The sequence below is a fragment of the Vulpes vulpes genome, chromosome 15 (genome assembly GCF_048418805.1).
Source record: "Vulpes vulpes isolate BD-2025 chromosome 15, VulVul3, whole genome shotgun sequence".
Taxonomy (NCBI): domain Eukaryota; kingdom Metazoa; phylum Chordata; class Mammalia; order Carnivora; family Canidae; genus Vulpes; species Vulpes vulpes.
The window spans coordinates 55,856,685-55,873,070 of record NC_132794.1 but is presented as its reverse complement, the minus strand read 5'-3'; the positions used below and the strand labels follow the sequence as shown (position 1 = coordinate 55,873,070).

Genomic DNA, 16,386 nt, shown 5'->3' with positions numbered 1-16,386 from the left:
ACTGAATTTATTATTCTCCCATCCAATTCCTGACACTCTGTTTTTTTTTTTTTCTCTTCTTTCTCCCTTCTCTCCTGTATTTGTCATTTCAGTTAGTGGCACCTCTGTCCCCTCATTGTCTTGAGCCGAAAACATAGAAGCCACCCCAGATTCCTCCTTGTTCTGCGCCCCAATGTATGGACCATTTATAAACTCTGTGAATTCAATTGCAGAAACATTTCTAGAATCCAGCTTCAATTGCCTGTTGTCATTGTTCCCCCATGTCTTTCCATGCCAGGTGATCCGTGAGAGTAACCTTCTCAAAAGTGCTGACAGAATGGGCTTGCATAGAGAGACAGAGTGCAATGACAGTGGACAAGGGGGCTGGATTCTAACCATATCCTTCTCTGAGTGACCTCTTCCCCATTACTTGCAGGATTAACCATGGGTCTTGAACGTAGCCCTGCTGTGTCACCTCATCTTTCAAATGGGGATAATGACAGTCCTCACTTATAGAGTTTTGGTGAGGATTAAATGAGATGATACATGTCAAGTACTTAGGACAAGGCCAAGTACCCAGGGAATGGTAATGATGATGATGACAACAATGATGAACATGATCAGTTCTTCCAAAATCCATCTGTAATCTACCTTGCCATGACTGTCACTGCTCCTCAAACCTTCCCTTCTCTTTCACAGTACTTGATATTTCCACAAGCTGTTCCTTTTGTCTGTCCTTACCTCATTTTACAGGCAAACGCTTCTTTCCTTTTCAGAAGGATTCAACTCAGAATCACTATCTATGACCTCTTAGATGGCTCTGCAAAGCAGGCTTGGTGACTCTCTTCCCTCTGACTCCATGGTGCTTAATCCTTGTTTCCACGATAGCCATTCAAATGATCCATGTATTTTTTTAAAGATTTTATTTATTTATGAGAGAGAGACAGAGAGGCAGAGACACAGGCAGAGGGAGAAGCAGGCTCCATGGAGGGAGCCTGACATGGGACTCGATCCCGGGACTCCAGGATCACACACTGGGCTGAAGGCAGCACTAAACCACTGAGCCACCCGGGCTGTCCCCATGCATTTGTTTTTATCTTTCCCAGACTACAGGCTTTTGAAAGACCGAGGTAGGACCTAATGATACTTGCCTCTCTCTATCTAGCCCAGGTTTGACATAGAATAGGCACCCAATTGGGGCACTTGGGTGACTTTAGTCAGTTAAGAGTCTGAGTCTTGGTTTTGTCTCAGGTCACGATCTCGGGGTCATGAAATTGAGCCTTGCATTGGGCTCTGCACTCAGTACTTGGAGTCTGCTTGAGATTCTCTATACCACCCAGCCCTCTCCCCCTGCCACTCACATTCTCTCTCTCTCAAACAAACAAATAAATAAAATCTTAAACAGAATAGTTACCCAATAAGAGTTTGATTGAGCATCAGTAGGGATGACTCTCAAATTGGACAGGAGGTTTTCTACTTGTGGAGAGTTAAACATACATTTAAGAAAAAATAGCTTTCCTTTCTTGAGTCTTAACTTTATAGTAGGAGGCACTGTGCTAATTTCTTTGTGAGCATGCTTCATGCTCCTTTGAGTTACTCTAATTGTCCCTGTTTACAGATGAGAAAACCAGGGCTTAGAAGAGAGGGGAGTTGCCAGAGGTTATGGAGCTGGCAGGACCAAGCCCAGCTGTCTGACTCACAAAATGGTGGAGGAACAGGGAAGTGAGAGGGGAAGGAAGATGACTCAGCCAGTGAGGAAGGCTTGTTTGGGAGAGAAAGGGAGCATGAGAAGGGCAAAAGTGCACTAGAGAGGCAGCAAGATCTAGGAAAGAAAGAGAAAAATAAATGAAGAGAGAAAGGATAAAAGTGAGCAGGGGATAAGCAGGAGGAGAAAAGGAGGCAGGAAGGATTCTTACCACTTCAGAATCTTGTGGCTGGTAACAGCTGCATGCCTAACAGAATATAAACAGACTACAGTTTTGACATAACAACTCAAAACAAAATCAATCTAATGTATCTTATATGGGAAATGGAATAATTTATTGGTAGGGAATGGTAATTAGATATAATTGCTAAGCAATTTATAAATTTGGACAATTACACACACAGGCTTAAATTGTGTTCACTTCTACTTTTGTCCCTTATGGACAATTGACAAGTGCTATGGCTGTTGGCAGCTGTCACTGACACTAAATATGATTAAAACATTATCTATATCTCCCACCCACACATCACATTCAAAGCTGTACAAGTGTAGGACAGAAGCTCAGTCATTCCTCCTAAGGCTGAGATATCCCTGCTGTACTAGGATCTTCCTTTCCTGGGTCTCTCTGCTGTGTTTCAGCCTCATCTCCTCCATCCCTCAGGGCCCTGGCACTGAGGACCCCAGGGAATATTCTTGGGCTGGAAGGCAGATATGAACACAAAGTCACCTTGTCCAAAGGTGAGGCTTTGCTTTTTTGCCTTTGGAAACCTGGAGCCAGAGGAAGGAAAGGGAAAAGGTAGGACCAGAGAAGATGGAAGACAGCAGGAGGAGAGAAGGGGTTGCTGGTTCCCTGATCCTGCCCTCCCAGCTTCCCATCCTCAGACGCTACTATTGCTCAGGCAGGCAGGCGTTTCAAGATTTACCTATGCCCACCCTGATGCTGGCCTCCTGGTCAGTCCCCCTCCCTTCCATTCTTGGTTGGGTTAGTCCTCAGAGACAAGGTGAGTTGGATTGGAAAGCAAGTGCCTGGTTGAAAAACATGAAGGAAAGTTAAGAAAACAGGGAAGGGAAATTGGGAGATTAAAAGGGGGGGGAAGGGAGGGAATAGAAGAAGAAAAAACAAATGGGAGGAGAGAAGGAAACACATTTTTATGGAGTGACATATATATATATATAAAATATATAATATTTGTGATATATATATATATATATATATAACCATATATAATGTGTGTATTTAACCTCACAGCAACTCTAGGAGGAAGGCATTATTGTCTCTATTTTACAGATTCAATGACTGAGCCTTAGGAAAGGGAAATGACCAAAATAACACAAGATACAAAGTAGCTGAGCTGCGATGGGAATTCTATTATCCTAAAAGTGTCTCCTATATAGTGCAGTGTTTCCAAAGAAGAAGAAAAGCAGACCAGAACAGAGAGAGGAGAACAGAGGAAGAAGAGGTTGGGAGGTCCTCACAAGGGATGAGGTCTAGGGTTGGGCTTATTGAAGCTGTGTGAGTCCTTTCTCCTTTGGCTCATCTTGTCCCTGAGTCCTGAGAACTGGAGAGAATCCCTTGCTCAAAGGAAGTAGAGGATCTCCCCCCACCCCTGCCGACCCAGGGAGGGCACTTTTGTTCCTCCCTGGACTCTGTTTTGAAGACAGGCAGGGATAGGCTCACCTGGGCAACACTCTGGGTAAGTAAGGAGAAGCTGCCAAGAATCTGTCCCATGTTGCTCTCCTGGCTTCCATTGCTCCTGTCTTTTCCTCAACTGCCTTGGCTCCTTCCTTATGCCTTTCTTTTCTGATCTCCTTCAATTCCTTTGCCTTTCTGTCACTCTACCTTGCATTTTTAATCTTTCTCTTTCCATTGTTTCCCCTCCTCTCAGTTTATTCCCAGGACTGTGCCCCCCTCAAACACATGTCCTCTTTAAAGTTTTATTACCCATTTACACTTATCTCTTTTGTTTTATTGTAGAATGTCTTGTTATGAAGTTAGACTCACTGTTCTCATTTCATCCTAATGTTTATGTTGATACTTTGACAAAGAAATTTCAGAAGGCTACCCTCAAGATAACTAATATCCAATGAGCCTTTACATCATGTGGCCCCAACCCCAGCAACCCATCCAATTTGAGTTTATTTGCCCTGGATTCTGTAATGAATTAGTATATGGTGGAAAAACTAGGAACCCAAGGTTAGCGTGTTTGACTCCAAAGGACAAGCCTCCAACCACCACTTCCTCCTACTCCTTGAGCAGGTCATTGGGCTGGCTGTTCCCTTGGAGGCCTCTTGGTGAATTTACTACATCTAGAATGGGTTGTTTGTCCTTTGGATTTTGGATTGTAATTCAACAGCATACCAAAACCAGATTTATCTTTCTGAGTTAGACTAATAATATTAGCTCAGGAGACTGGTAATATAAAATAAGAATGGCAATTTATTAATTTAAAATGTGTAATATAACTGTCAGGAGGACGAGAATGTTCACTTTGGCATGCGTGACTAGTGCAGTCTTTCCCCATAGACTTCTGTGGGAAAGCAAGTTATTATCAGCAGGTTGCTTGGTGATCGTGGAATTGGAGCAGGGGGAATTAACAATAATAACTTGATTGTTGAATGATCTCAGATTATTAAAGGAAATCTCCATTTTAATCCTTTGTTTAAAATGTTGAGTCACCTGTACTCAGGTGTACCCATTTTCACTATAAGTAGAGATCTTGTGGAATCATATGGACAGAATGTTATGTTCTCTTCTTCATATTCCACACAGAGCTGCTTAAGTAGGATTTCTAACTTGGAGGTCTTGCTATTACCCTCAGTCTCAAGGTGTCTGAAACCAGCTCCTTATTTTCCCTGAACAAACTAGAGTCTTCCTTTGACCATATCATTTTTTTCCATTAGAAAAATTATTTTCTGTAAGCAAGATTCAAAACCTGAACTGGAAATGTAAAAAAAAATTCTTATGGAAGCATAATTTTCAATCTTTTCAAAAAACTCTACTCATTGCCTTTAAAAATGAATTAATATACATAAAAGCCCTTAGTTACTTAGCTGCTCCTTTCTCAGTCTTCCTCTTTTCCCATACCTCCCTTTCTTGTAAAACCCCCCTATGACTTTCACACAATGAAACCATTTTAATCCCTTGCATAAGATGAAACAGGAATTAAATAAGACTTATCAGCACCTTTCCTTTTTCTGTTTCCTCTACTTTGGGGTGATATTAAAAAATAGGGAATATATTCAGATAGATACATTTAGCCTCAGCACTTGGAAATGGTTGAAATTCAGAATCCTAAATTCCTACTTCTAGAGCTAGATTTCATATTAGCAAACCTTTTCTCCCACCTCATTTGTCTATTCTATTTCCTTAGACCTTAACTGGTCTGAAAGTTCAACAAAAGATGGATTTTCCGGGCGGCCTGGGTGGCTCAACGGTTTAGCGCTGCCTTCAGCCCAGGGCATGATCCTGAGGAGCCCGGAATCAAGTCCCACATCGGGCTCCTTGCAGGGAGCCTGCTTCTCCCTCTGCCTGTGTCTCTACGCCTCTCTCTCTCTCATTAATAAATAAAAAATAAAATCTTAAGAAAAAGATGGGTTTTTCTTTACTCTGACATCTTTTAGGATTAGTGTCAGCTAGGGGTATTTTGGTGAGTTGATAAACATCCAGGAATGAAGGCACTGAATTTCACTTCCTCAAAACTAAACTAGAATCTGCTACATTTTATTAATCCTCTGTTAATTATGCCTGGAATTGCTGCTGTTACAAGGAAAATATTGGATTGGAGAAACATGGGCCTGAGGGTTAATTCTTAATTTTTTGTTGTAACTTTATGTCTCAGGGAGTGAACACATTTGAATAGGATCATTAAATAAGAAATACCTTTCACAAATCTTGTAGAAATACTAATTTATACAATTGTGATTATATTATCACTCTGGATTAATTATAAAGTGGGGAATATTTTCTACAGAGGATAAAATAGCTAAAGTTCACAAAATGCATTTGTTCAGTATCTTTAAAACAAATGATTTTAAAGACATTTTGGAAAGTGGTTTCAGAGAAATTAAAAGCATGAAATAGCGGTATGGCTTAAAGGTAGTTTTAGGAAGGATATGGTATTGCTTTATGTTTGTTTGGTTAGGGGTTGTTAAAACGAGAAGTACTTGCAGAAGTATCTAAGTTAAGAGAGGGAAGTGATGACATCATGGATATATATGTTTTGGTTACATTTATATATTCATCTTTTGAACTGGTCATCTGTTAGGACTAATCCTTCAGAGCAATGTGGCAAAGAAGAAAGAATAAGTTGGCTAGTGGCCAGTACTCTTATTAAGTTCCTGAGAGATTGAATTTCTTTCTCCTGCCTGCATTCTAATTGCCACCTGTCAGGGTATAGAGTCCCTTTTGCCCTCTTGTTTAAAAAATTATTCTTCCTTTCACCTGCTCCCGGGACTCTGAGCCCATGAAAACACAACATGTTGACTTAGTCTCAGGAGAGTATTTTAAAGCCCTAACAAATTGGCTTAGACCTTGCGGATGAGCCTTATGTCTATTAATCTGGCCAGATGGGGCCAGCAGATCCAGATGTCATTGTCACAGAATCCATTCATCCTTCTCCTCCCCATTTTGTATCTGTTGTGACTACTTTTTAGAACAAAGATAGTTCTTGGATGAAAACACTTTTATCCATATTATTTCTTTTTTATTTCTTTTATTTTTTATATTTTTAAAAAGATTTCTTTGAGAGAGAGAAAGAGAGAGAGTGCACAGGCAAGTGAGCACAAGCACAGGGAGGGGTAGAGGCAGTGGCAGAGGGAGAAGCAGGCTCCCTGCTGAGCAGGGAGGCTCATGCAGGCCTCTATCCCAGGATCCTGTGACCTTGACCTGAGCCTAAGGCGGACTTTAGCTGACTGAGCCACCCAGGCACCCCTATCCTATCCATGTTATTTCTTGCAGGAAGGCTTTCCTTTAAAAAAAAAAAAAATTCCTCTCAGTGCTTTTTTTTTTTTTTTTTAAATAGCTACAGTGCCTCCTTTTGTTCTCCTCTAAGCTTTTCAAATTTCTCTTTTCTTTCTGTTTGTCTACAATACTCTTCCTATTGCTAAGTAAATGTTCATCTTTGAAGTTTTTCCTATGCTGGAGATGGGGGTATGAAAGAGGATGGGGACTGGCCAGAAGGAGGGGTAGATGAGAAACACATGGTGGCCCCCAGTGTGGGAAAATCTAAGACATTCTGGCATGTAGGTTCAGGTTCTGGGAAGGGATAGTTGCTAGAAGGGAAGCATCTTTACACTTATTGTGGTAAGCATGGAGTAGTGTATGGAATTGTCAAGTCTATATGTGGTACACCTGAAACTAATACAACATTGTATATTAATTATACTACAATACAGACATGCCTGGGTGGCTCAGTCAGTTGAGTGTCCTACTCTGGTTTAGGCTCAGGTCATGATATTGGTGCTGTGGGATTGAGCCCCACATTGGGCTCCACACTCAGTGGGGAGTCTGCTTGAAGATTCTCTCCCTCTGCATCCCCCCCCCCCAAGTAAATAAATCTTTAGTGATACTTCAATCCAAAAATATTAAAAAAGGATGTGCCTTTTAATGTCTGAAAGCCCCTGGTCCATTCCTAATATAAATTAAAGACCTCATCCATTCCTTCATTTAGCAAATATTTATTGATCATTACTATATGCCGGTATGCATTAGATACTGGAGATATAGCCATGGACTAGACAGATAAAGTCCCTACCCTACTGGAGTTTGTAGACTAATAAGAAAACAGCCAATATAATGTAATAGGCAAATATTTCTAGAATGATAGGGGCTCTGCAGTGGAGGTTCTGGATTATATGAGAGCACATACAGTTGCCCCAGTCCCTGATTTGGGGGATCAGAGTGGCTTTGTAGAGGAAGTGATGTATGAATTAATATTGTAAATAAAAGTAGGAGTTAGGTTAAGGGTTGGATGGGGTTAGGCAGAAGGAAGAGCATGTGCTGGGCTCCCAGATGGAAAGAAGCTGACCTGAGTATTTCTGGAGTATAGACATGAGGTGGTGCAATGAGAATGGGGACAGTGAGGAGAGTAATGGGAAATCAGGCTACAAAGACCAGGTTGTAGAGAGCCCAAGGAGTCATACTAGAGTTTGATCTTTTTCTTTCTTTCTTTCTTTCTTTCTTTCTTTCTTTCTTTCTTTCTTTCTTTCTTTCTTTCTTCTTTCTTTCTTTCTCTTTCTTTCTTTCTTTCTTTCTTTCTTTCTTTCTTTCTTTCTTTTTTTTTTTTTTTGCCAATGGGAAGTTATTGGAGGGTTTTCATCAAGGGTGTGACAGGACGCCATTTACCTTTTATAAAGATGACTCTGCTTCAGTGTGGACCCTGGTCTATAGGTAGCTAAAATTGAAGCAGGGAAACTTATTATGAGCAATGGTAGGGAAAAACAATCACTGATCAGCAGACATTCTTAGAGGCAGCCAGATGCCTGGGGCTGTGGTGGGAGGGGCTCATCTTGGGCAGCACAGTTGGTAGAAGGTATTGGGGGAGAAACAGAAGAATTAGTGATGGATTATGTTTAATATTTAATGACTTATCCCTGCTTTCAGCAGTATCTGGCAGCTGAATTTTCTTGCATAGATTGATCATTTTTATTTTTATTTTTAATTTTTTTATTTTAAAAATTTTAAGGATTTTATTTATTTATTCATGAGAGACACAGAGAGAGAGGCAGAGACATAGGCAGAGGGAGAAGCAGGCACCCCACGGGGAACTTGATGTGGGACTCAATCCCAGGACCCTGGGATCATGACCTGAGCCAAAGGCAGATGCTCAACCACTTTGCCACCCAGGTGCCCCAGATTCATCATTTTTAGTAATCAGTCCCTAAAAAAGCAGTAGGTCTCACAAAGTGTCAGTGGTCCTGTTTGTCAAGCATATCCAGGAGTAGCTGTGCCCTCAGAAGGTTACTGCTTTTCCTGGAGGTGGCAGAAGGGAACTCTTTGATCTGGGGCCATAAGAAGGAGAATTCTTGGTTTCAGGCTTTTTAGTCTCTGAGAGATTCATAGTGGAGCAGTGGCTGTTGATGAATTTTCTCAGCATCCTTCTTTCTTGTAATTACTAAACTATAAGCAGTGACAGTTCCTCTCCTCTGGTCTCTGTATGAGCAACTTCTTTATATGGCATCCTGGCACACCACTTCTTTGAGCAGGAAGCAGATAAGTCATCTCTCTTTCAAACTGAAAGAGAATGTGTCCAATACCCCTGCCCACCCTGTCATATGTTTGCAAAGGTTCCTGAGTTCATTTCTACAGTCTGTCAGGTTATAAATGATTGAAATAATTTGTTTGCCCCTTACTTCATTCATTCTAAATCTTTTAATAGAGTTTACCACAATTAGACCACATGTAGGGAAAAATTGAAAGGTAATAATAACATTCTGGCTTTTTGGGCAACTACCTGGAGAAGACTATACACAGAATGAATTGAGAAAAATTTTGAACTACGAGCTGGGCCAGCCAATAATTTCCTCTCACATGTAGCTCCTGTAATTTAGCAGTGGTCCCAGTGCTAGCTTTGAGAAGGAATCATCTAATGATACTTGAATAAAAAGGAGATGCTGTAGCTTCACCCCTGATATATTCTGATTCAAAGAGTTTGGGATAAATTAGAAAATTTGGCTCAGAATGGCACATTTGGACTTACCTTATGTTGTTTCATATAGCATGTGATACAAATAGACTACTTTTGGGTAGAATTATTCTTAACTATTCTTAACTAGATTTATTCATTTAATTCATTCACAATTCATTATTGTGCCAATGATTCCAAGTAATCTATATTTGACTAGGAAGAAAGTTAAAAGGTGGAAATTTATGGTTAATGAGCACTTTTCAAATACTAATGTTGTGTACTTTTCTTGTTTTTTAATAGGCCAACTGTTGAAACCTGCTGAAACATAACTAGATGAAATAATGTTCTGCAGTAAAAAGAAATCACTTGGTAAGTATTGAGCTCTTTAGATGACACAGAGTGAATATGACTTAATTTTTAATTTACTTTAAAAAATTTTGCTCCATTTTATTTTGTGGAGGTAAGTTTATATACAAAAAACCTACATAAATCTTAAGTGTTCAGTTTGATGAATTTTGACAGTTGTCTACATCTTTCTAGTTACCAGCCCAAAACAAGATACAGAAAATTTCTACCACCCCAGAAAGTTCCCTTGTTCCCTTTAAAAAATTATCTATTTTTAATTGAAGTATAGTTGACATACAATATTGTATTAGTATCAGTTGTGCAACATAGTGATTTGATATTTATATACATTATGAAATGCTCATTATAAGTATAGTTACCATCTGTCATCATGCAAAGTTATTACATTATTTATTATAATCCCTATGCAATACTTTATATTCTTGTGACCTATTTTATAGCTGGAAGTTTGTACTTTTTAATCCTCTTCACCCATCTCCTCATCCTTTCTTCCTTATGGTAATCACCAGTTTTGTTCTCTGTATTTATGAGTCTGTTTCTATTTTGCTTTATTCATTTGTTTTTTAAATTCCACATATAAGTAAAATCATATGGTATTTGTCTTTCTCTTTCTGATTTATTCCACTAAACTTAATACCTTGTAGGCCCACTCATGTTGTCACAAATGATAAAATTTCATTCTTTCGAATGGCTAAATAGTATTTCTCTGGGTGTTTGTGTGTGTGTGTGTCTGGCATATCTTCATCCATTCATCTATTGGTGAACACTTAGATTGCTTCCACTTTGGCTGTTATGAATAATATTGCAATAAAACATGAGTGCATATATTTTTTGAATTAGGGTTTTTGTTTTATTGGGGTAAATAACCAGAGGTGGAATTGCTGGATTATATGGTATTTTTATTTTTAATCTTTTAAGAAACCTCTATACTGTTTTTCATAGCAGTTATACCAATTTACCTTTCCAGAAACAGTGCATGAGCATTCTGGTTTCTCCATATCCTCACCAACAGTTTTTGTCATTTTGATTATAGCTGTTCTGACAGTTGTAAGGTGATATCTCATTGTGGTTTTTGATTTGCATTTCCTTGATGCTCAGCGATGTTGAGCATCTTGTCATGCATCTGTTGGCCATCTGTATGTTTTCTTTGGAAAAATGTCTATTCAGATTCTCTACCCATTTTAAGTCCAATTTTTTTATCTTGAATTGTATGAATTCTTTATACTAACTCCTTACCAGATATATCATTTACAAATATCTTCTCCAACTCAGTAGTCTTTTTTAAAAAAGATTTTAAAATTTATTTTAGAGTGAGTGGGTTAGGGGGTGTAGAGGGAGAGGGGGAGAAAAACTTTAGCAGATTCCACACTGAGTGTGGAGCCAATGTGGGGCTCAATGTCACAACTCTGAGATCATGACCTAAACTGAAACCTAGAGTCAGACTCCTAACTGACTGTGCCACCCATATATCCCTGTCTTTTCATTTTATTGATGGTTTTCTTCACTGAGCAAAAGTCTTTCAGTCTGATATAGTCTCAGTTGTTTATTGTCATCTGCAAATAGTACTGCAATTTTACTTCTGCTTTACCAATTTGGGTGCCTTTAATTTCTTTCTCTTATTTGATTACTATGGCTAGGACTTCCAGTACTATGTTGAATAAAAGTGGCAAGGGTGGACATCCTTGCCTTGCTCCCGATTTTAGAGGAAACATTTTCAGCTTCTCATCACTGAGAATGATGTTAGTTGTGGGTTTGTTATACATGGCCTTTATTACATTGAGATATGTGCCCTCTGAACCCACTTTGCTGATATTTTTTATCATGAATGAGTGTTAAGTTTTGTTAAATGCTTTTTCTACATTTGTTGATATGATCATATGATTTTTATCCTTCATTTTGCTTCCTTCATAATGTGGTATGTTACACTGGTTGATTCATGGATACTATATCCCTGGAGGAATTTTCTAGGAACAAGGATATTGTCCTGTATTACTGCAATATTGTCAATACACCCAAGAAATATAACATTGGTAAATAACATAGATTCCATTTTTCAGTGTCTCCATTTGTCCATAAAACATCTTATCTCTCAGAGCTGGTTTTTATTTTTGGTACGGTACCTAATAGATGTTCACACATTGTGTTTGGCTTGTAATCCCTTTATTCTCTTTTAAGTTTACAACAGTTTTTCATTATATAGAATTTTGGAAAAGACCATTACAACACCCAAATAGATTTGGATTAGACATTCTTGGCACGAATATCATAGAGATAATGTTTTATTTTTAATGGGCAATTAGTTAATTGACATTGTTTGTATGAGGAATGTAACTTTCTGATCTTCCTTACACATAATTTCATTTTACAGACCAATAGTCATTGTGATGTAATGAGACCAAATGTTTTGGCCACGTATCTGATTCTATATCTGCTTTGGGACAGATTTTCAGAGAAAGCTGACACCATCATTAGCATCATCATGATTGGGGATGATACATCTTTGGCTTACATCAGTTCCTATAGATTTGGTCATAGACTGGAGAGCTATTATAACCTATTCATTTGCTATGCAGGCAGTCAACAAATATTTTGAGCCTGTGTGATATGCTAGGAAGTGCTAACCTTTCTTGATTTCAAGATTTTTACAGTTTGATAAAATGCATGTATTGTCACACAATTGTTAAGTTTACAGTAGCAACGATAATTTAAAAATAGTTTGCTAAATATTACTACAACTGGTATATTTGATAGAGGAGCACAGATTAGAGACCTTCTAGTCAGCCTGGGGTTGTCATGGGAAAACTCATGAAGAAGTGATATTTTAATCCCAATGAGATGTTGAATATCTGCAACAGAAGTGCACTTATATAAACTTCCACAACATCATCAGGAAGCTTGGGCTACAGATGATGTATATGAAAATATAACAAGCCAAACATGATGTTGTGGGTAAAAAATAATTCTCTCTCATATATTCTTTATTATAACCATATTCATATAAGTCTCACATTCTTTAAGATGTAAAAAGTCCCAGCTAATTGACTCAAATTTCAAACATTATGATTATAATCTATTTGTTCTTTTTAAAAAATTTAATTCCAGTAGAGTTAACATACACTGCTTTAGTTTCAGGTGTAAAATATAATGATTCAATTCTGCATATTACTCCGTGCTCATCATAAGTGTACTCTTAATTTCCTTTATCTGTTTCACCCATCCTCCACCCCTGCCGTCTGGTGGGTGAACAAACTGTTGGTTTGTTCTTTATAGTTAAGAGTCTACTTTTGGTTTGTCTCTTTTTTTCTTTGTTCATTTAAATTTATTTCTTAAATTCCCTATATGACTGAAATCATTAGGTATTTGTCTTTCTCTGACTGATTTATTTTACTTAGCATTATACCTTCTGGCTCTGTCCACATCACTGCAAAAGGCAGGAGTTCATTCTTTTTTATGGTGTAATAATATATATACCACTTCTTTATTCAGTCATCTACCAAAGGACACTGGGCTGCCTCCATAGTTTGGCTATTGTAAATAATGCTGCAATAAACAAAGGGGTGCATGTAACCCTTCAAATTAGTGTTTTTGTATTCTTTAGTTAAAATGCCAGTAGTGGAACTAATGGATCATATGATAATTCTATTTTTAATTTTTTGAAGAACCTCTGTACTGTTTTCTTTAGTGGCTGTACCAGTTTGCATTCCTATCAACACTACAAGAGGGTTCCTTTTTCTCCACATCCTCACCAACAATAGTTTTTTCTTGTGTTTTTGATTTTAGCTATTCTTACAGGTATGAGGTGATAGGTCATTGTAGTTTTGATTTGAATTTCCCTGATGATCAGTGATGATCATCTTTTCATGTGTCTGTTGACTATCTGTACGTCTTCCCTTGGAGAAATGTTTGTTCTTGTATTCTGTCCATTTTCAAATTGAATTATTTGTGTTTTTGTGTTGAACTGTATAAGTTCAACTGTATAAATTATTTATATGTTTACATACTAATCCTTTATTGGATATATCATTTACGAATATCTTCTCCCACTCAGTAAGCTGTATTTTAGTTTTGTTGATTGTTTCCTTTGCTGTGCAGAAGCTTTTTATTTTGATATAGTCCCAGTAGTTTATTTTTGCTTTTGTTTCCCTTGCCTCAGGAGACATATCTAGGAAAATATTACTCCAGGTAATGTCCTAGAAATTACTGCCTGTGTTCTCTTCTAGATTTTTATGTTTTTAGGTCTCACAATTAGGTCCTTGATCCATTTTGAGGTTCCTTTCATGAGTGCATGGTGTGAGAAACTGATTCAGTTTCATTTTTTGCATGTCACTGTCCAGTTTTCCCAACATCATTTTTTTTTGTATTTTATTTTATTTTTTTTAAAGATTTTATTTATTTATTCATAGACACACACACACACACACACACACACACACACACACACACACACAGAGGCAGAGATACAGGCAGAGGGAGAAACAGGCTCCACGCAGAGAGCCTGACATGGGACTCGATCGAGGGTCTCCAGGATACGCCCTGGGCTGCAGGCGGCGCTAAACCACTGCGCCACCGGGGCTGCCCTTTTTTTTTTGTATTTTATTTAAAAAAATATTTTATTTAAACTCAATTTGCCAACATATAGTATAACACCCAGTGCTCATCTCATCATGTGCCCTCCTCAGTGCCCTTCCCAACACCATTTCCTACTTTGTCAATGACTAACTGACCATATAATTGTTGGTTTATTTCTTTCTGGGTTTTCTGTTCTGTTGATATATGTGTCTATTTTTAGTGCTGGTACCATACTCTTTTGATTATTATAGCTTTGTGGTACATCTTGAGATCTGAGGTTGTGATACCTCCAGTTTTGTTCTCTTTTCAAGATTGCTTTGGCGACTTGAGATCTTTCAGTACAAATTTCAAGATTATTTGTTCTAGTTCTGTGGAAAATGTTCTTGGCATTTTGATAGGTAGTGCATTAAATATGTAGGTTGCTCTGGATAGTATGGATATTTTAATAATATTTGTTCTTCTGATATATGAGCATAGAATATCTTTTCATTTGTTTGTATTGTCTTCAATTTCTGTCATGAACATTTTAGTTTTCAGAGTACAGGTCTTTCATCTCCTTGGTTAGGTTTATTCCTAGGTATTTTATTATTTTTGATGCAATTATAAATGGGACTGTTTTCTTAATTTCTCTTTCTGCTAGTGAATAGAAATGTAATGGATATCTGTATGTTAATTTTGGATCCTGTGACTTTAGTGAATTCATTTATCAGTTTTAGTAGTTTCTTTTGTAGAATCTTTAGGGTTTGATACATATAGTATTGTGTCATCTGCAAATAGTGAAAGTTTTACTTCTTTCTTACCAATTTGGATGACTTTTATTTCTTTGTTGTCTGACTGCTGTGGGTAGGACTTGCAGTACTATGTTGAATAAAAGTGGTGAGAGTGGATTTTCTTGTCTTATTCCTGATATTAGAGCAAAAGTTCTTAGTTTTTCTCCATTGAGTATGATGTTAGCTGTGGCTTTTTCATAAATGGCCTTTATTATGTTGAAGTATATTTCCTCTAAAACTACTTGAAAGTTTTTATCATGTGTGGTGGTGTACTTTGTCAAATGCTTTTTCTGCATGTACTGAAAAGATCATATGGTTTTTCTTTCTCTTATTGATTTGATGTGTTATGTTGATTGATTTGCAAATATTGAATCACCCTTGCATCCTGGGAATAAATCCCACTTGATCATGGTGAATGATTTTTTTTTATAATGTATTGTTAGATTTGGTTTGCTATATCTTGATGATTTTTACATCTGTGTTCATCAGAATATTGGTTCATCAGAGATAAGTTCTCTTTTTTTGTAGTGCCTTTATGGTTTTGGTATCAGTGTAATGCTGGCCTCATAGAAGGAATTTGGAAGCTTTCCTTCCCTTTCTCTTTTATGGAACAGTTGAGAATAATAGGTACTTACTTCTTTTTAAATATTTGATAGGGGCACCTGAGTGGTTTAGTTGGTTAAGTGTCTGCCTCTTGATTTCAGCTTGGGTCATGGTGTCCGGGTTGTGGGAATGAACCCTGAGTTGGACTCTGCACTCAGTGGGGAGTCTCTCTCTCTCTCTCTCTCTGCCCCTCCCCCTGCTCATTCTTTCTCTCTCAAATAAATAAATAAATCTTAAAAAAATAAATGTTTGGTAGCATTCACCTGTGAAGCCATCTGGTCCTGGACTTTTGTTTGTTGGTAGTTTTTGATTATGTATGCAATTTCCTTGTTGGTAATTGTTCTGTTCAAATTTTCTATCTCTTACTGATTCAGTTTTGAGAGATTACATGTTTCTAGGAATGTATCCACTTCTTTTAAGTTGTCCAGTTTGTTGGACTGTAATTTTTTTATAATATTCTCTTATAATCCTTTTTATTTCTGTGGTGTTGTTATTTCTTTTTCATTTCTGATTTTGCTTGAAGTTTTTTTTTATGAGTTTGGCTAAAGGTTTACAAATTTTGTTGATCTTTTTAAAGAAACAACTCCTGGTTTAATTGATATGTTTTCTTTTTTGGGGGGTTTCTATTTTATTTGTTCTTTAATCTTTAATATTTCCTTCTACTTCCTTCTGTCTGTTTCTAGCCCCTTTAGATGTAGAATTATGTTTTTTATTTGAGATTTTTCTTGTTTCTTGAGGCAGTCCTGTATTGCTATAAACTTCCCTCTTA

At 37.6% G+C, this 16,386-nt stretch overlaps 1 protein-coding gene across 4 annotated transcripts in view; it reads left to right on the top strand.

The window, feature by feature from the left end:
- ATP8B4 (ATPase phospholipid transporting 8B4 (putative)) overlaps positions 1 to 16,386 on the top strand; it is a 232,952-nt gene that overhangs the window by 9,869 nt on the left and 206,697 nt on the right. For all 4 annotated transcript variants that reach the window (XM_072738501.1, XM_072738502.1, XM_025998689.2 and 1 more), the window contains exon 2: positions 9,610 to 9,678. In XM_072738501.1, coding sequence (XP_072594602.1) covers positions 9,651 to 9,678 — 28 coding nt within the window. In that variant the 5' untranslated portion in view covers positions 9,610 to 9,650. The remainder of the gene's footprint in view (positions 1 to 9,609; positions 9,679 to 16,386) is intronic.